The sequence below is a fragment of the Thalia democratica genome, chromosome 5 (assembly GCF_965202585.1).
Source record: "Thalia democratica chromosome 5, ktThaDemo2.hap1.1, whole genome shotgun sequence".
NCBI lineage: Eukaryota > Metazoa > Chordata > Thaliacea > Salpida > Salpidae > Thalia > Thalia democratica.
The window spans coordinates 42,461,699-42,483,305 of record NC_139169.1 but is presented as its reverse complement, the minus strand read 5'-3'; the positions used below and the strand labels follow the sequence as shown (position 1 = coordinate 42,483,305).

At 25.1% G+C, this 21,607-nt stretch overlaps 1 protein-coding gene across 3 annotated transcripts; it reads left to right on the top strand.

Moving 5' to 3' along the window:
- Nucleotides 1-344: 344 nt before the first annotated feature.
- Nucleotides 345-21,273, top strand: LOC145835938 (V-type proton ATPase 116 kDa subunit a 1-like). 3 transcript variants are annotated; one of them, XM_082943706.1, is made up of 23 exons: nt 345-498; nt 2,328-2,406; nt 3,033-3,136; nt 3,783-3,911; nt 4,493-4,602; nt 5,196-5,322; nt 5,953-6,035; nt 6,569-6,662; nt 6,986-7,063; nt 7,669-7,800; nt 9,733-9,883; nt 11,162-11,301; nt 11,590-11,735; nt 12,375-12,504; nt 12,678-12,796; nt 13,330-13,453; nt 14,937-15,128; nt 15,436-15,498; nt 15,771-15,815; nt 17,078-17,194; nt 18,445-18,562; nt 20,107-20,203; nt 20,542-21,273. In XM_082943706.1, the coding sequence occupies exons 1-23, from the start codon at nt 382-384 to the stop codon at nt 20,732-20,734; spliced, it is 2,688 nt and encodes an 895-aa protein (XP_082799832.1). In that variant the 5' UTR covers nt 345-381; the 3' UTR covers nt 20,735-21,273. The 3 variants fall into 3 exon arrangements, with proteins under 3 accessions (XP_082799832.1, XP_082799833.1, XP_082799834.1); XM_082943707.1 differs by lacking the exon at nt 15,771-15,815; XM_082943708.1 differs by lacking the exons at nt 15,436-15,498; nt 15,771-15,815 and having other exon boundaries at nt 20,542-21,272.
- The last annotated feature ends 334 nt before the right edge of the window (nt 21,274-21,607 follow it).

Genomic DNA, 21,607 nt, shown 5'->3' with positions numbered 1-21,607 from the left:
TTCACACCACTTGAGTAGTTAGTTTTAGCTTAAATCATTTAAAATTAGTTTGTATGATTAACTTATATAAAATGAAAATTTTAAATAAAATAATTTTTTGGTAGTTATTTTAATCTACTTAATTGGCAAATGTTACTCAACTTTATGAAACAAAAAAAGTTTTGAAATTTACAGATTTACAAAACATATCATTTAATACAAAATAAGTAAAAGTGTCATAGTGGCTCTTTGTAAATTTGTTTAGTCTTCTGCTTAAAAATGTACAACTGTTTGTAATTCTAAACCCAATGTTAAATACCTATTAAGCAATAGTAAAAAAAACCTAAAACAAATTACAGAGTAAAGTTTATACATACATGTAAGTAATAATCAAACTACAAAATGGGTAGCTTGTATAGAAGTGAAGAGATGAAGCTGATCAATTTGTTTGTTCAGCCTGAAGCAGCTTTTAATTGTATAAATGATCTTGGTGAGGCTGGCATGGTTCAATTCAAGGATGTATGTTGTTTTTTAGTTTTTTTAAACTGTGTAAAATCTTTTAATTTAAGTTATTAGTGCTTTTTATTTTGTTGTTTTTAGTACTATTTAGATTTAAAATGTTTACTAGTTTTAATTGTAAAACTTTTTTTATTTGTATTATTTAATAATTTATTTTAACTATTCTATTTTCATTTTTAAACACAAATTTAAACATGGACTTCAAAAATTCTTAAATAAAGTAAAACACAGTAACAACACATAAATAATGAAAATATATGAAAAATAATTTCATTTACAGTTCTTTATTTACAAGTATTTTATTTATTTAATATAAGTCTTCAAGTTCAAATCACTTAGTTTCGATTCATAAATAACAAAAACTAGTTAAGTAATTTTACATATTTTGCTGTTTTTTTATGTATCACCTAACAAAACTTGGTTGAAAGTTTCTAACAAAACTTGGTTGAAAGTTTATTGTTATACTCTAAAAAACTAATTTTGTTTGTATCTTTATTTTATTCTAAAAAAAAAAAAAAATATTTATATAATATTTTAAACTCATAAGTTAAATAGCTTTAAATTCTGTTTTAAACTTTTAAATAATTGATGTTATAGTTTGAGTTATTAAGTCTAAATCTTTTATTAATTATTGTTATCAAACATTTTATTGTTTTGACATGACTTCATTTTTATTAGTCTATTTAGTTTTTAGACTTAAAATGTAAACTCAAGTCTGCTTACCTTATTATAGGCACATTGTGCAAGTTTACATATTTCATAGTTTTTATGTATAATAATGCTATATTGTAAATTTTACATAAATTTTTAAAATTCTTGAACTATTACAACTGTTAGTTATTAATAATATAAATGGTTGTGTGTGTTTGTTCATAAATGCAACAGACATAACTTAACTTTTGGTAGATTTTAAAATTGGTAGCAAAAAGTACTAAATATGAATTTTACAGTTAAGCAAAACTTTTGTAAAACAGCACAGCAGAATTTTTGAAAAGTACAACATTTTCTTTTAAATTGCTCATATTGCTTTAACTCAAAGTGATTAGAAAAGTCTAGGAATTTATATTTTTATTTTTTTACCAATCTAGGAATCTAACAACATGGTTAAATGAAACAATAAAAATGAACAATCCTTTTTATAACAATAAATTGTTTTAATATTTTGTACTTGATTGATTAGAAAATTAGTTTGTTTACAAAGTTTCAAGTAAATATAAATAATGATTTTTTATAGATAATTTTTTATCCTAGTTGTGTATTAAACAAGGTTGCTAAAAACCTGAAACCCTGAAAAAACCTGAAATTTGACAATTTAGGTTAAAGAAACCGAAAAACCTGGAATTTGAGAAAGTTTAAGAAAAAACCTAAAATTTTTAACAAAATCGCTATAAAATCTAGATAAACCTGGAATTTTAAACTTTTTCATATTTATAATTTTGATCTGACAAAAAATATAATATAGATAAAGTCTTTTTATTATAATTGATTTTTTGTTAATAAAAATCACATTTAAATTAGCCTTACAGTTTTTTATCAATGTTGTTATACTATTTAAGACAGTTTTACCTTGAATTTATTTTTTAGTTAAATCAAACCCAAAATCTTGAACTTTTAAAACCTGGAATAAATTCAGAAAACCTAGTAGAAATTTCTCAAAAACCCTTGGCAACCCTGATTAGAAAAATTTTGTTGATTAAGCCTTTTACTTCAATATAGGTAATTTTATACTTCATGTTTCAATGTAATTAAACTACAAAAGTTTTCAATTAGTAGTTGTTGTTTTAATTTTTTTTATAAGTTTTATTTTTTTTTATCAATGTCCCTTTTAGCTCAATGATGATGTAAATTCATTCCAACGGAAGTTTGTATCAGAAGTTCGAAGATGTGATGAAATTGAGCGTAAATTAAGTAAGTTAAATAAAAAAAAAAACAAATTGAACAACTAATTTATCTAGTTGAACATGTATATAATTTGTTTAAAACTTAGACCTAGTTTTAGAGTCTTAGTTGTGAAGTTTACTATCTATAATTTTTTTAGGATGACAAAACTGTTGTAAGTCTATTTAAGAGCAAAATACATACATACTATTACTAGTGAAATTTAAACAATATTTTTCCAGAAAATAAAGTATTTTGCAATATATTCTTCAGTTATAAAAGCTCTAATTCATGTATAAGTATACTAATAAATATATATGTTGTACTGTTTTTTACTGTAGAAGTTTTAATTATTGATTTGGTTATTATTGCTTTTAATATTCGTTGTTATGTCATTTCCTTGAAGTTAATTCTGTGCATTTAAGTTTTTTTTTAGTAATTTAATTCCGAGTTACCATATTCTGATAATAAAATGTTTTTTATGCAGTAGTTGTATTAAAATACTATTTTTGATAAGTATTTTTTTACTTTACAGTCAAATGTTCACTGGTTAATATTAATTTCAAGCTAATTTTTATAACAAATAATGTCTAGTTACGTTGTTCTAACAAGACAGTTAGACTAGAAGCACAAATTGATAGTAAGATATTGAACAGGATATCTAGAAAAGGAGATGACTGAGGATGGAATACTAGCTCAAGATGGAACGAGAACTTTTTCTTCTCAAGCACTTAGAGCTGAAGAAATGGATGATTTAGAAGTTAGTCAAAATGTATCTTTCTAATTTAAATATTTAGTCAAAGTATTAAGTTTTTACAACAAAGTTCACATTGAAGATTTTGGTTTTGGTAACATTAAGTTAAAAAAATACTTTTTTATATTTAAAAAATAGTATAATTAAAAAAAAAAGTATCAACTTAGGTACGAAACCTTTTTAAGTTACTGATTTCAAAATTTTTTAGGATCAACTTTTTTAATTGGTTAAGTTTAACTAACAATTCGATTACTATGAAAAATATTGTTATGTTCTTGATTTTGCTTTTGACTACCAGTTATTGTTAGTATTTTTATAAAGTTTAAAATTTTCAAAGGTTTTGCCCAAAATATAAAAGAAATGATGAAATTTTGTGTAATTAGAAATGTATTGGTAGACACTTGCTTTTATAAATTAGTTTATGCTTTATTTATTAACTTTTAAGCTATAATTTGTGAAAAAAAAGTGTAAAGGGATACTGTAGTTCTTATCTTTATAGAAACTAAAAGAGTTTTAAAATTTTAAGCTTATTACTTTTGTTTACTAAAGTTTAAAGCTTTTATTAGTTAGTTGTTTTCTAATTTTTAAAATTGAAAACAAAATTTAACAATTTTTGTTAAAAAAGTTAAAACAATACTTTATATAATTACAGAGCAAATTGGAAAAGTTACATTCAAATATGAGTGAAGTAAACAAAAATCAAGATAAACTAAAAAGAAACTACCGAGAACTTCTTGAGCTGAAAAATATTCTTAAAAAAGCACAATTCTTTTTTGATGAAGTAAGTAATAATTTGTTCTGTAAATTTAGTAACTTAACTTTCATTTAAACTTTAAATATTTTTTTTTTGTTATAGAAAAATATATAAAATTTTATCAACTTAACACTTTTCAATTATAGTTTTTTTAAAGAGGATATACTTTTTTATATATATATATATAGTTTTGAAATTATCAAAGTTAAATATACTTTTTAAGTTCTAAATACTTAAAGTCTTTACAACAATATCTTATGATTGTTTAGAGTTAGATTTTAAAGAATTTATATAGTTGTTAGCTGATCTGTATAAAGCATGACAACTTCTTTTGGTATAATAAAATAAAGTTTAAAACAGTTATTTATATTGAAAAATTAACGGTAAAGGTGAAAAAAAATTCAGATTTTCTAAACATAGAATAAAACTGCAATGCATCCATTTACATTGCTACGTATCAACAAAAAAAAATAGTGAACTAAGTTTTTGTTCTATTTTATAAAACTATTTATTTTTGCAAAAAAAATCAATCTATTTATTCATATTTTTGTTTTTTAAGCCTGCAAAAAGCTAGTTAACTTTAAATTTAAAACTCATATTTATGGCAGGGACCACCTACCTTTGAAGACAGCTCATTTTCAACAGACCAAGATGATGACAGAGTTAATTTACTTGATGTTGATTATCAAGGTGCCTCGTCTGCTAAGAAGACTTTAAAGTTTGTGAATTTTAAATTAGTTTAAAACGTTGTCGTTAAAATGTTAATCTTTTTTACTTGTATCTGTCAGTAGTTGAAATAATATGGTATATAAAAATACATTAATTTCAAAAACTTTATTAATATAATAAAAACATTACGTAGTTAATTTGTTGTTGTTATAAAGTCCTTAAAATAAGTATATTCATTACTCTGTTTTCAAACTTCTTATTTTAGTTTTAGGGAAGGGTTTTAAGCTAGCCAGAGTTTGTCTTTTAGCTATTTAATGTTTTAAAGTTTAAAAAAATTAAAAAAGTGTATCAATCAAAGTTCAGTTAAACTGAATCACGTCTGAAATGAAGCTAAGATTATTTTATAAAAAAGTTAAACTGTTTAAATAGTTAGAAAATAAGTAGAAACTAACTTTATCACCTAACTGCACCTTTATAACAGAAATTAAATTTAGCTTGAACTAAACAGCAATATTAAGCATTTTTTTCATTATTAAATTATTTTTTTAGGAAGGTTTTAAAATATATTAGAAACCTCCTAAGTTGTTTGTAGGTTAGTTCAGTTCATGTTTCTATAAAATTATTACAAAATAAACTAAACAGTTTCGTCACCGGAGTGATACCGGTTGAAAAACGTGCGAGCTTCGAAAGAGTGTTGTGGAGATCATGCAGGGGAAACGTGTTTATTAAGTTCGATGATATTGAAAAGGCTTTTGAAGATCCTGAAACTGTGTGTTTGCTTATTACGAAATAATTTCTAGTTTAAGTTATGAGTGTGTTTTAGTATACTTTTTATATAAGCGACTAGTAGTGTTATTCAAAAACTTCTTTAAGTGATAACTTTAATCTTAATATAATTCATGATAGTATAACAAAATGATGAAATATCCAGAAAAATTATATAGTTTCTATTTAGCCTATCTCATAGTCAGTACTAGTATTATTATACAAACTGGTTTTATTATTTATGAATTTATAAGGTTATAAACTAATGTTTAATTGTTTCATTTATAACCTTGTATATTCACGTCCTAATCAACAATATTTTAAATACTTTCATAAATTTTTAGATTTCATTAAACTTTTGACAAAAAATTGAGAGCAATTCAAAAAAAATTAATAAATGGAAAAATGTAGTGATTTTAAGTTGGAAATGGTTTTTATTACAACAAAATCCTGTTCGTCAATAGAATTAACTTTCAAACTTTAAAAAAATAAGTTTATATTAACTAAAATGTTGGTTTTATGATTTTTAAAACGCTAATGTCAATACTATAAAAAGTATAGAAAAATTTTTACGAATAAAAGACATATTATTAGTAGTTTGTACACAATATTGCTTACAAAAACAATAAAACAGGGAAAGTTGACTCACAAGTCAGTATACGTGATTTTCTTCCAAGGTAGCCAGCTTGAGCGAAGAGTGAGATACGTTTGTGAGGGGTCAGATTATCGTTGATATTTTTACTATGTAGTTTTGATAGGAATAATTTTTTATCATAAATTGTTATCAGTTTGTTATTTTTGTTTTAAAATGCTACATTATATGCAACTACTTTTTTAGATTCAAAAAAGGTTTTATATTGTCATAAAGCTGAAAGTTCTTTAAAAAATGTGAAAAGATAAACTATATAGTGTTTGTATATTTATTTAAAAACTATTATAAGACAAGAAATCGATTACTTTATATTTTTGTATAAAAAATAACTGTTTATAACAATACTACGCTATGTACAAATGTGGTTAAGAACGTAATATTTTCAAAACATCATTTGACCATATCATTTTGTTTACTAAATTACAACTTAATACCATAGTTAAATAATAAAGATATATCAAAACTTCGAAAATATTTAGTATTATTTATAAACTTTCTTAATATATGGTAAAGTGTTAAAACATATATTAGCATAATTTTCTTAAGAATTAACACTTAATGTAAAACTGAAAATACACTGTAATTAATTTATATTCAGGTTCCACGCAACAATTTACCCATGTCCAGACAATGCCCCAGCCCGAAGAGAAATGGCTATCGGGGTCATGACCAGAATCGATGATTTAAACCAGGTTTTTTATTATTCTTGTTCGTAAATTCGACTAAAAAATAAAAAGTTTACGTTGTTTTAGGTAAAACTGCATAAGTCTATTTTAACTTGCATTAAAAAAGTACATTTTTTAAGCATACACAAGTTTAAGAAAATCATTTGAAAATAAAAATTGTTATAAAAGTAAGTTCTAGTTAAACTTAAATTGTTAAAAGTAAATGTTAAGATTAAACATAATAAAAAGTTACTAGAACAACACGTTAGTTTTCTTTTATAAAATAATTTACATGAGAACTAAATTTAAGTTTAAATTTTGTTAATTTGAATTGTATTTATTAAAAACAGGTTTTAGAAAGATCTTCAGAGGCTCGCCAGCTAATATTAGCAGAAGTTTCAACACAAATTAAAACATGGAAAACAAAAGTTTGTTTAGTTTATTAAAATGTTAAAAACGTTTAATTTGAAATTGTTTAATTCTTAGTAAAGGCTTATTAAGTTCTAAACTTAATATAAAAAGTTTTCCTTTTTTTATAGAAATTTGTTTTTGATTTAAGTATCAGAAATATTTTAATGATAGTCTTAGCTATTTAGTTTTAACTAATAATAATTTTTTTTATCTTGTTTACTATATTTCCAATCAAAAAAGATTTTTCCACATTAAAATAAATGCTCTATGATTAAAAGTTTTCGTATCAATGTCAAAAACATACTACTTATTTTGTGTTTAGCTGGCCACTAATCGATTGAATCACATATTCAATTTAAAATTAAAGTTCTTTAATAAAAAAACAAGAGTTCATTAATTACTTACATTTAATTGTAAAAACATCTATTTCAAATAATTTTCTTAGCTGTGATAATACAGAAATGTGAAGTAATCAAAAAAAAAAAAGTAAAACTTTAAATTCATGTTTAATTTTTTAAGTTAACGCAGTTACAGTAATGTAACTATAAAAATATTTGGAAATTAGATTAAGATTGATTATTATGATTAAGATCTATATATACTAACATAATTTTTAATGAAGGTGCGCAAGACGAAGGCGATATACGCAACATTGAACAAGTTCAACATGACGATGGACAAGTGTCTGATTGGCGAGGGTTGGGTGGCATCGAAACACGTGGAAGAAGTTCAGTTCATCATGAGAAGGGCTTCGGTTCGTTGTTACATTACTGATTATTATTTTGAAATTAATTATATTAATGATTACAATATGAGATGATAAATATATAACTTCGAAGAAAAGTTGTGCCAGCAGAAAGTAATTTTTTGAAATGAATAATATTAAAGTGAATGTAATTAACACAGAGTGGATTTTTACTTTTGCTACTAAAAACTTGCTTTAGTAAAGCTTTTTGTATATTGTAAACTGTAAAATTTTAATGCCTTAGCTGATTGATTTATAGTTTTTTCGTAAGTTACAGACAATAACTTTAAAATTAAAAATAATCACTAACTTGAGAATTTCCGTGATAAAAAATTTTCTTTTAAAACTTAAATGTAATATTTCCTTAATTGTTAATTTTCTAGTTTACAATGTATACATTTTAGGTACTAAAACAAGTTTTATGTTTTCTTATATTACTTTATTGATTGTTTTAATGAAATTTTATTTAGTATTTATTCAGTACTAATGATCGTTTTCAATCAACTGTATTTGTAGTTTTCTATTACTGAATGCATATACATTATTAAAAAACAAATTGAAAACACTTTCAACATGCATAAATGAGGTTTTTTTCTTTAAATTTAAAAAAATCTTCATTTTTGCTTTGTTTTTTTATATAAAAAATTCTAAATATATAGATCTTATATATTTTTTTTATGATTTTTTTTTAAATGGTGACAAAACTAATTAAAACATTAGAAAATTAGTTTAACTTTTAAGATTTAATTCTTTTTAGATGTATAATTAACTATTTTTATTCTAAAGTAAGTTAGAATTTTAATACGAGAAAAAATAAAAACTAACCATCTAGAGTCAATATTAGGACTTTTTGTACAAACAGAAAACTTTTTATGTTAAAATAGCATTGAAAAATTTATATTATAAAAAAAATGTAAAGGTAAATTGGTGTAACTTTTTATTTAAATTCTACAATGAATACAACCACAAATATGTACAATTTGTTTTTTATTTAATTCGATGATTTTTTCTTAAAACCTTTAAGCCATTAAAAAAGTAGATTTAAAGTCCGATATTAAAGTTTAAATATAAGCAAAAGGTTTACATTTTGTTTACTACGGATAAAAACGTCAATAAAGTTTGTTACTTCGTTCCCATTTTTCAGTGAAATATAAGTTCAACTGATAAGTTTTATAGTTAAGCTTGATTGTTTGACAGAAAGCTAAAGAAAAAAATAAAAAGTCTAAATTGTTCATTAATATAATTTTACAATCCAAAGTGTATTTATTCAGTGAAAAAGCTTAACTGTTTAATAATATAATATAAACAGTTAAGGTATAGTAATGACGAAATATTGAAAGTTTGATTACACATAAAATATTGATGCTGTTAAAAATTATACATTTATGTGACGTTGTTTAATTAAGTTAGTGTTTTTATGTAATTGATATTTGGTGTTTACATAAGTGCCAGGTTTATTTTTATTGTTTGTTCAATTTGTTTGCTTGTTTCTTTACCTATTAGCTTTAAGAATCATTATGTAATTAACACTTTAAAACTTTTGTTCATGATTTCTATTCTTGTACTGTCATGCATTTTCATACTGATAACTTTTTCATTGAAACCTAAATTTTAAATATACAGTTTTATATAAGCATTAAATAAAATTAAAGAATACTTAACAAATAGTTTTTTTGTTTTACTTGAGACTTTTAAATGTTTTTTATGTGTTTAGTTGCAATTTATATATTGCTTAGCTTTTCCTAAAATATTTTTTAATATAAGCAACACATAATAAGCTGTGTTTTCTTGTTATAAAAAGTCCTGTAAACTTTCTATGAACATTAACTTGTGCAGTTTAGTAGACACATGCAAATAAGAATTAAAACTGTTTGTTTTCTTTGTCTAGAAAGTTTGTTAAAACTTTAAAGCATTACCCATCAAGAACTATATTTTTCACAGGAGCTTTCAAGCTCGACAGTGAACAACTACGTTCATATCAAGAAGACAAAAGAGCAACCTCCGACCTTCCACCAAACTGATAACTTCACATCTAGCTTTCAAAACATCATCGATGCTTACGGTGTGGCTTCCTATAGAGAGATAAACCCCGGTTATTTAAATTATAACTCATTTATAATATCAATAAAAGTTTGTTAATTTGTAGATACATCAGTGTGTATGTATGTTTTTGTAATAATTAGCGTTAATTAGTTTGTTAATGTTTCAATTAATATTACAATCTCATTAAGAAAAAATTGTTAGAATGTTCTAAGACATAAACAAATTTTTCTGCTAAAGCTTAAATATCGATAACTCTTAATAGAATAAATAACTAATTTAAACTATTTAACTGTTAGAAAATTACACAAAAACACATTTTTTTACTAGTATAGTTTACTATACTAACTCATAATATTATAAGTAACCCATAATAGTAAGTTTTAATGTTTAATTTTTGTTTTCAAAACGAATTAAATATACTCTGTAACTTCTTTTCGGTACTAACTTTAAATAAAAATTTGAGACAAGAATTCATTTTGCAGTTTATTTTATTTTTTGTGGACTTAAAATTTTTCAATCTACCCTTTTTATTTACCTATTATGACGCATAATCTTACAATTTTATTAAGTTTTCTATTTTACAAAAATCTGTTTAGTTATCTACACGAACTTTTGAAGAGGGTAGATTGGAAAATTTTAAGTTCACAAAAAATAAAATAAACTGCAAAATGAATTCTTGTCTCGAATTTTTATTTAAATATACTTTATTATTTTAATTGCCTTTTGTTTTTATTTTTGGAACTTATAATGTAAAGTCTAATACGCGTCACGATCTTTATCTTACTTTACAACTGTAGAAGTCTGTAGTATCAGGGTTGCCACTTTACCTGGAAAAACCTGGAATTTGACAATTGAGGCTAAAGAAACCTGGAAAAACCTGGAAATTTGATTAAAAAACCTGGAAAAACCTGGAATTTTTAATAACTTTAACATTTTCAGTTGTAAAATTATGATTTGACACAAAAAATCTACCATATAATTAAGATTTTTTGTCATCATCAAAAATTTTTTTTATTAAAAAACACATTTAAAGTAACTTTACAGTATCTTTTCAATGCTTTTATTCTATTTAACACAGTTTCTTTAATAGAAATTAACTTAAAACTAAAAATAGATCCAAAAATTTGTACTTTTAAAAACCTGGAAAAAATTTTGAAAAAATTAGTGGCAACCCTTGTAGTATACTTAAGCACAACTTTTTTTATATAAGTGCTTGCGTGAATATAAAATTAATGGCAGCTGGGAGACACAAAAAAAAAATTATTTCTACAGATAATAATAATGTTAAGTTAACTTTACACAAAACCTGTATAATTAAAAACTACAGCTCCCTTCACCATAATAACATTCCCGTTTTTGTTCGCTGTGATGTTCGGAGATCTGGGTCACGGACTAGTCATGTTCCTGTTCGGTTTCTATCTCGTCAGAAACGAAAGAAGATTTCTCAACTCAAAGTCTAAGAGCGAAGTCAGTTTTTGGTGTTTTCATAAGTAAACGTCTAGACTTTTGTATTTTGTAAACTCTTACAACCATATTGAAACAATATGACGGTTTAGATTGTATTACTGTAAATAATTATGATTTTTAACTTCAAAAAATTTGATTTTCTAAAGTTATATTTTTTGTAAAGTAAGTTAGATAAATTTTTAAAGCTGATACAACAAGATTGGGTTAAAATGAAAAAAAAATCTGAAAATTCATATTCAAACATACATCAATGAAACAAAACTAGTTATTTATTTGACCTAATTTTAGATTTGGTTGATGATTTTCGGAGGAAGATATCTAATTTTGATGATGGGACTTTTCTCAATGTACACCGGTTTCTTATACAACGAGTGTTTTGCAATTTCACTTAATGTTTTCGGATCTGCTTGGAATGTTTCTGCTATAAAAGATTTGTTAGTTTTAGTTTATTACATTGTATTATGTATTGAGTTTAAACGAAGTAAGATTTTTATCTAAATGGTTATTGTTAGCATACGATTGGACAGTTTGTTTTGTTTAAACAATCTTATAAATTAAAACAAAATTTTCATTAAATTATGCACTGTTCCCCACAATGTTTACTTGTGCATTGAAATTACTACTATTCAAATAAATGGTATTCCCTTGCACAAAAGTTTTGATGACCGTAAATATTTTTGAAAATATTAATGTATTCTATCTTAATAATATTAAAAACAGACTTTTGGTAGATCTTCACAAGTCTGACTCATAATAATAAAATACCGTGGTAGTCTGTATATAAAAATTATTTTATTAATAAACATGTTTGATTTTTTTTTGAATGTTTTACGACTCTTAAAAACTTCAGAACGACTGCTATAATGTAATAAAAAATTAATGAAAATTTTATACGGTCAAGTTTTATTATATACTCTTATTTAAAGATGTATTTTATAATGCGCTCGTTTGTATTAATGTTATATTTGAGCTGAAAAAAGGTTGTTTGTCATTTTTGTCTTAACTTCAAATGATGTTTCAGCATTTTTGTAACAGAAGTACAACTATGTAACTAACATAAATAATTTTCGTAGCGAAAAGACACTGAACAGCACGTATGAGTACACATTGGACCCGTACCATGGTGGTCCGGTGTACAGAAGTGTCGGTCCAGAACCCTACCCGAACTCATCCGGTGTCCCCTACTTGTATGGAATGGACCCCGTTAGTTGATTAGTGTTTAAGTACATAAAGGTGCACACGTATAGTTTAAAATTTGTCTGTAGCTGTGTTCTTTTTCTTCTTCTTTGACTTATATTTATTAAACAACTTGACAGTTTTTTAAGCTTTAAAACAAATTTTTTTATCAAGTATTGAAAAAAAGGTTGTTTGAACAGATTTGGCAGACAGCAGAGAACAAGATTATGTTTCAGAACAGCTACAAAATGAAAAGTTCGGTTATCCTTGGCATGACTCAAATGTTGTTTGGTTTGATTCTTTCCTATAAAAATATTAGGTAAAGTTTCTGAATATCTTTTATGCTTATACGTTGTTTTTTGTTTTACTTTTTTGTGTTAGTAAATTGTTTACTTGTAAATTTTTGATAGTCTTGAAAAAAAAAATTATTAAGCAAATATTTATAAATTCTATCTATATATTTCATTTTAAAACTATATTAAATTAAACTAATGTTTTATAATTGTATATATAAGCTATTCAAGTTTTCATTGTAATTTTAGTACCATATAACTACTACATTCAAGTATTTTTGAACTTGAACGTGTTTGCCAAATGACTTTATTTTTTTTTCGTAAAGTTGTATTACTTTCAATATTACTTACAATAAAATTTTTAAAAACTTTTGAATTTAAACAATTTTATTTTGTTTTATTTTTGTTTACTTAATAACCAACTCTATACATAAATGTTTACAGAACTTTGTAAATGAATAGTAGTTCTTTTTAAACAATTAGAAATACGGCAAAAAACGCTAAAAACTATAACATAGCTTTTATTGTTAAAGTTTACTAATTGTTGTTCCATAAACAGGTTTTTCAAGGACAAGTTAGCGTTTTACTGTGAGTGGATTCCTCAGATGATTTTTATCAACTGTATTGTTGGCTACTTGTGCTTTCAAATCATTCTCAAATGGATCACATGTAAAAATCCTAATGTGGGTTTTGTGTATAAATTTTTAAATTATAATTTTTTCATTTATAAGTTTTTCTTTACTGTATCTAGTTTAATGATTTATCACAAACTGAGGTATTTTTCAGATGTTGTCTAATGACAGACTTGTTTTAAATTAAAATAATTAGCTATATTGTATCTAATGTTTCAAAACTAATAAAAGTAAGCTACTTAATAAATAATTTAAGTAAAACTAAAAGGTTTAAGGGCATAGGGGGGTCCGACATTTTTTTTACTAAAAATAACATTGGATCTTATATGAAAGCTTGAAGTACAAACTACAAGCCAGTTTTTATAGGATTAAAAAGTCTTATTTAACTTTTAAGATATTGTAATTAAAAGAAAAGTTTTCAATACAATTGTAGAGACCGCAATTTTTTTAGGGTCAATTTTCTCGAAAATTAAAAAAAACACTAAAAATCTATCTTCTCTTTAATTTTTTGAGCTAGAGACCTCAAACTTTCAGGAAACGTTCCTTTTATAATTTAAAAGACTTTGAATGTTGGAATTTTTAAAATATTAAAAAATAAAAATTTTAGATAAACAAAACTAAAGAAATAGGTGGTTTTTTTTTAATAAAAATTTTATTTTTCAAAATTTAAAAAAATCCTGCATTCAATCTTTTTGAAAATTTATTTAAAATAATAGACTCTCTGTGAAAGTTTAAAGAAAGTTGCTTAAAAAATTAAGGAGGAGATAGATTTTTTGTGAAATGGTCTTTTTTCGCGTTTTTAGTTTGTGCCTTCCATTAAGAACCTATTTAGGTCACTGACTTTGATCGCTCATATCTCAAGAAATACTTTGAAATTTTTCAAGCGGTTAAAAATGTCTGATAGCTCAGATAAAACTCTATAAAATAAGATCAATTTGTAAAAATCAAGGTGGACCCGCCCCTATGCCCTTAATATGAAAATACTGTTTGTAAATTAAGTTGTTTTTAAAAATGAGTTAATGTTAAATTTATACATAGTTTGAAGTTTCTAGAGAATATAGTAATTGCGTTTATTTTTATTGCATACTTGTATATATAAACGTATATTAACATATATGAGATTCATTAAAAACCAAATTAAAAAATCAAATCGTAATTAAAAAGCAAGTTTTAAATTTGTTTTCAAAACAGTAGGTTTATAAAGTAAACAAAAGTTCTAAATTATTTTTCTAAAAAGGTTTACATTTAGAAAATAAATTTTTATTTAGATTTTAATGTAAAAACTACGGAATTAAAATACATAAACAATAACTTCATTTGTTGAGTAGAATATCACAAGAAGTAGAGTAAAGTTTTATAAACTATAAACTAGAGCATAGCAAATTATTAAAAAAAAACCTATTTTAAAAACGTAAATTAATTTCCTTAAACAAAGAAGCAAAATGTTTGTAAATTGTTTTGACCAATAAAAAGAACAACTAAAAAAATATCATAAATTGATAATTCTTCAACAACCAATCAAAACGATTAACAGACGGCGCCGAGCCTTCTGATTGGTCTGATCAACATGTTCATGTTCACGCATGAGAAGAACGAGGAGATGCTGCTGTTCACTGGTCAGAACGGAGTGAACAATTTCCTCGTCATCGTCGCGTTCGTATGCGTGCCTTGGATGCTGTGCGCCAAACCATACATACTCTACAAGAGGCACCAGAGGAAAAAGCAGGTTGGTGTGTTTTTTTTTTTTAATTTTGAAATACAGTTTGTGTTCAGAAGTTTTAAAACCTTCATACGTATATCTTTGAATTCTAAAGGGTATGTTTTTGTCACATGCAAGACGTAATTTATTCTCAAAGCTTTTTAAAATTCAAGGGGTTATAGGTTATATCAGTTAAACTTTGAAAAAGTTACCTTAATAAAGATTTTTTGAAAAGTATAAATTTACATACGGGTAGCTTATTTTGCTTTCAGTTATGTCGTTTACTAAATTTATTCGCTTATCATCTATTTTATGTAATGAATTTCATGATCAGCTAGTGACCCGAGTGGATATTTTACCGACAAGCGACAATGGGGAAAGTTTCTGTCAGCACATGGTAACTGTCAATTTGTTGTGGTTTTATGTCACTTTGTGTTACCATTTCTTTTTTATGTAAATTAAAATTTTAGCAGTTACATTTTAACTGTGATATAATTTTTCATTCGTTTATCATTTAACTTTTTAATAAAATCTTAAAATCTTATTTAAAAGTAAATATAGCATGATTTCGAAAATCTTAATTTTACAAAGTAACATAAAATAGTTGAAATTGAAATTTTTTTATTTAAGTTTGTTTTTGATATCTACTTACGATTTTTTTAACTATAGCGCAAACGAAATTGGGAGTTCGAAATAAGAAGAAGGCACTTAACGGTAATGAACCAATTTGCCTGGTGTGATTTTCCTTTTGAGATAGTGCTTGGCTGCTATTTATTTAAGAAATAACACTTTCTGAAAGTAGAATACATATCAGTTTTCTTGTATTTTTTTCTTTAAAAAACACGGCTATGTTTAATGGATTTTTAGTTTTTAGTGGGAATGGTCAGTTATGCATGGGTGCCAATTTAACACTCATACTAACTATGAACCAAAAATTAACCTTTATTGGTTATAAAAGTAGTTTTTTAGGATAAAGACTAATTGAATCCTTCTGAAACATATTCTGTATGTAAAGGACGCATATACCCAACAAAAACATTAAAACAACATAAATAAACGTTAAAACCATAATTACTACAAACGTTGATCCGAAGTTGCTCAAGATTGAGAAAAGATCGATTATAATTGTTAGCCAAGCACTATTTGTAGACTTTGCACGAAATTTTAGTTCATTACGGTTACGGGTCTTCTTTTTAGTTGGTAGATTTTTGGTGATGGTTTTTTTCTACTAAATGTCTGACTAAATTAGTTATATTTTACTTTTTGTGTGTTTTTTTTGTTCCTTGCTTTTAATTTTACTTCAGTTTTAGTGTGCATTATGTTAATTTTATTAGTTTTATTTTCAAAAACTTAAACAGAGTTTAATTAACTATATTGAACTTGTATTTTGTACCAAAATATTTATACTATACAATGTCAGTAATTGTCAGCAATGATATTGTTAGTTTTAGTTTTTTATTATACTTGTTTGAATAGTTTCTAAGGAAACTTAATATTTTCGTAACAATACTTCACTCTTTCACTAACAGATTTACAGACAAGCAAATTAAAGATAGTTTGTCTAAAGTGTTTACACTGTGGAAATTATTGTTAAAAATAAACATACACTTCAAATAAAGTTTTAAAAAATGCAATATTAACTAAATTTTTTTAACGCTTTCGACACTACTCTTGGCTTTTGTCGCAAATTTCAAACTTAATCCTTTGAAACGATTGTTAAAAACAACTCGTTTAATTTTACAAACATTAGTTTTCTTTCAAATATAGGGCCATCTTTTAGATTTTTATTTTTTAATTTACAAGTTTCTTACAAAATTAAACCATCGATAATTTTAATTGCTTAAGAAAATTTTGATTATTAAATATTACATAAGTAGAAACGCATATTCCCATCAATATTATAGAGTTAGTGAGTGCATTCTTAGCTAATTGTCTTTAAAATGTTTCCATGATACTGACAGTAAAACTTGGCACAGGGAAATGACTACCAACTAGTGAATGTTGACGACTCAGCGCTTCTCAATAACGACGATCAATTATCAAACGCAAGCAGCGACGATAGCAATGATTCTGCTACAAGAGACAAACACGAGGTGAAAAAATTTACTATATACTGTTTTATGTGCATAGCTTAGTGATATGTATTTTAAAAATCAATAATTTTATCAAGTACAGTAGTCTTCCTCTTTAGTTCGCGCTTCTTGTTGAAATCGCACTTTTCAACCTTAAAACGTTGTGTTAAAACTGCAATTGTGTATATTTTGGGTTTAAATTAAAAAATAACTCTGTTTATAACTAATTCTTAGAAAAAAAAAATTAGGTTTTTCATGGTTACTAAAATTAAAAAAAAAACAAAAAGAATACATTCAAAACTACTAAAAAATGCGGTAAAGTCAAAAAATACTAGGAGTAAAGAACAGTGCAGTTTAAATCTAAAAATCTCATGATTATATATAACATAAGTATAAAATTATTAAAAAGCCCTTAATAAAATTTCCACATAAAAAAACGAACAATCTTATTAACATCTGCATCATTTATAACTGATATATGAGTATAAAAATTGTATAGAAGGCAATGTTTAAAAACAGATTTAAAAATAATAAACAATGTAATTTACTTAAGTAGAGGCTTTAGAAAATATGTCAGCACTACTAACTTGCTTTTTAGGTCTGGAACATACTTTTTGTTGTTGTTGCTAAGTTGTTTTTAAAACACTAAGGAAGTTGTCAAAAGCTAAATGTAATTTTTATATTTGTTATCAAAGCAGGTATTTTTGATTAATATATGTTGTACATACTATTCATTTCAAAACCGTAGACTCAGTAAGTACATCATTAAAATTACTCATAGATCAACCTTTATGTTTTAGGGAATTTTATATCTCTTCATAACACTATAAACTTTTAACGTATTGAAAATAGATATTTTGTAGGAACAAAATTATCAAGATTTCTTGAGTTCGCTCTTTTGAGTTTTATTTAAATTGCGAACTTAAGAAGAAGACTACTGAAAATAAAAAATGGTTTATGTTGAAGGCTAGCTAAATTGTTAAAAAAAATATTTTATTGAAAAAAAAATCGCATTTATTACAACTATAGATAATATGTTTTGTATGTAGTTTACTTTGTAAATTTAAATAGCTACGTAACAGTTATGTTTAGCATTTTCAGCAGTATTTTTTATTAAACATTTTGCATGTTTTACCTACTTTTAATAAAGTTTTCGTATTTAGAGTAATCTGAGGTAACTTTGAAATAAATACACAATTAATCGAATATGCGTTAAAGATTTGAACTTTTGTTTCTTTTTTACCTCTAAAAGTACCGTACATAATCACCAGTTCAACATGGGAGAAGTGATAATATACCAGGTGATACACACGATAGAGTATTGTCTCAATTGCATTTCACATACTGCTTCGTATCTCCGTTTGTGGGCGCTATCACTCGCTCATTCTGGTTTGTTGTTGTGTTTGTTACAGCAGTTGTTTTAAAATTTTTGAATAACCCTGAGATGGTGTACATACATATTGTTAAAAAAGCATTTTTGTTTGTTTTTAGATATACGTTTAAAAAAAATGTTTTACGAGTTGTTATAATTGTTATTTTATTTAATTTTATATAAAAAACACATATACAGTTTGGATTAAAACAGGATATAATATATTAGAAATATTTCAAAACTAAGGATATTAGGAAATAATGAGCGTTTAATTTTTCTATGCATATTGCGTATACTGTTAAAAATTTGAAAAACACAGTCCAACAGTTTTCACAGAAAAATAAAATTGTACATATAACAGAAATTAATTTGTTTGTAAGTAACTAACACTTTATTTATTTCATGCTGGTGATCTATCAGATATGATATAGATAAAGATTCGGTCGGAACCGTTGTTGGGAAAATGTTTTAATTTCTTCTAATGTAACTAGAAGATAAACTTACTTCAGAACGGAGGTCGCCAAATATGCAGCGCACAAGAATGTTTTTTTTTATGGGATGCGGCCCGCAAAACGTAAATCTGCGGCCAGCGTGTATGTAAGCAGGTTTGCCTGCAACACCAGAATTTATTGAAACTTGCACAGTATTCCTTCGGTTTGTAATGAAGAGTAAAAAAAAGTCGTGTGTAACTTTTTTTATAGGTTAAGTATACTTTCTCTAAAAAGAATTATTTCAATTTAAAATAGTCTAAAAGATGGTGCATATCTTTTAGACTATTCTTTAGACTAATCTTTTACATGTTTAAGATAAATTCATGAAAAGTTTCAAAAAAGGAACCTTTTTTATCAAAAAATTATTATTATCAACTGTTTTGTATTTCATAGTTTACGTTAACCACTATTGATTAGTTTAAAATTATTTAACTTTTTTCCAATTTGAACAGCTTCTTTATTCAGGGTTGCCACTTTACCTGGAAACCTGGAAAAACCTGGAGTTTGACAATTTAGGCAAAAATAGCCTTGAAAAACCTGGAATTTGAGATATTTTGAAAAAAACCTGGAAAAACCTGGAATTATGATGAAAAAACCTGGAATTTTAAATAATTTAAACATTTTCAGTAGTAAAATTTCGATTTTACACAAAAAATCTATCATATAGATAAAAATTTTTTGTCATCATCAAATTTTTTTTTATTAAAAAACCTATTTGAAGTAACTTTACAGTATCTTTTCAATGTTTTTATACTATTTAACACAGTTTCTTATACAGAAATTAGCTTAAAACTAAAAATATATCCAAAAATGTCTTCTTTTAAAAACCTGGAAGAAATTTGGAAAACCTGGAAAAAATTTTGAAAAAAGGAGTGGCAACCCTGTTTATTTTCGGCATACATATTCATAGTTTCCAACTTATCAATGGAAAATATATAGTCAGATATACAAATATATTTGTTATAGATACTTCAAAATTATTATTTTACAATTTCTTCGTTTCCATTGAAAGAATTAAGATAAATATATAATTAATACTAAACTATAATGCTTCATTTTACTTTTTGCAGAACTGTCAGAAGTGCTATGGAAAATGATAATGCATATCGGATTAACAATATCTTCAAATTCTTTAATAGGATCAATAATAACGTACTTCATATTTGGGTTAGTACTTGTAAAATTCGAAATAGTTTTGAATTTTTCATTAGTTTTTTCTCTGAAGAGTAACTCATTTAGTTTTTTTATTTATAAAAACTACCAAATGTAGTATTAAGTTTTAAAGTAAGTAGTTTACCGATTTTTCAAAGTACCGTTTTTAAAGGTATTTAATTGTCTTTACTAATAATTTTAAGTCACCAAATCTTTACTTGCAAAGTTGATACAGTAAGTGCGCATGCTTAATAAAAGTTCTAAAATCTAGCTGCTTGAGCGTTTATACCAAAAGCATGCAATTACAACTTTCGCCAATTTTCTGAAGTTCTGAATGAACTTGTTTCGCGCAGGATCTTCGTAGCGCTGACGGTGGGAATCCTGCTGGGCATGGAGGGGCTGTCGGCGTTTTTGCACGCCCTCAGGCTGCACTGGGTGGAGTTTCAAGTGAAGTTTTACAAGGGGCAGGGCGAGAAGTTCGAACCTTTCAGCTTCAGGGAAATTCTGCAGCAGGCGGAAAACACGGACGCTGCAGCTGCTAGCTAATCGAGTGTTTGATAAAAAACGATAAGTGCTGCGTATCGATTATTTCGAACTATCGTGTGTTTGCAAGGTTATGTGTTTTAAGTATTAGGTAAATTGTTTTCAACTTGTTATACAAGCAGAGCTGACTTTTTTATATAGTTTCTAAAAGATTATTTCTATCTTAACAGTTTTAAATTTTTAAACATTTGTTTCTGTGTGTTAATTTAAACAAAAATAGTAATTAAAATTAGATTAACTCTGTAAAGTTTGGTATTTTAGAATATATAAACTTAAAATCTTATTTAAAAACTACATACACTAAAAATTAAACGTGTATTTTGCTAAGCCTTATTTTTTAAATGAATTTTCAAAATTAGTGCCATCATTTATAAATTTTACTACCATGCCACTAAGACCGGAAATATTAACTTTTAGTCTTTTTTTATAGTGTTATCTTTATCAATTAATTTATAAGCTGTTAAATATATTTTTTCAACATAAAAATTTTAGGAACAAATAATTCTAATATTTAAAATTTTACCTTTTTTTTAAATCAATATAGCTTTAGGTATTCTATTTAATAACGATTTGAAACTTTTTTATTATAACTTTATTTGAGTGATATTTGGTGTGCTAAGCTCTTTACTGACAAAATATTTGAAAAATAGTTTCTATAAGTTTTTTTCTAATTTTAAATGATCTTTTATAGATTTTTATTTGTCAAAAATATTGAATGTTTTGTTTTGGTGAAAGTTCAAGATTACAAAGTAAAATAAATAATAAAATATTAAAATATTTGTATAATTGCTTTTAATAATACTTAATTCTTAATTAACTTTAAACTTTAAAAAGACTAACACTCATGTATACTTGGACAAAATTAAGTAGATTAAT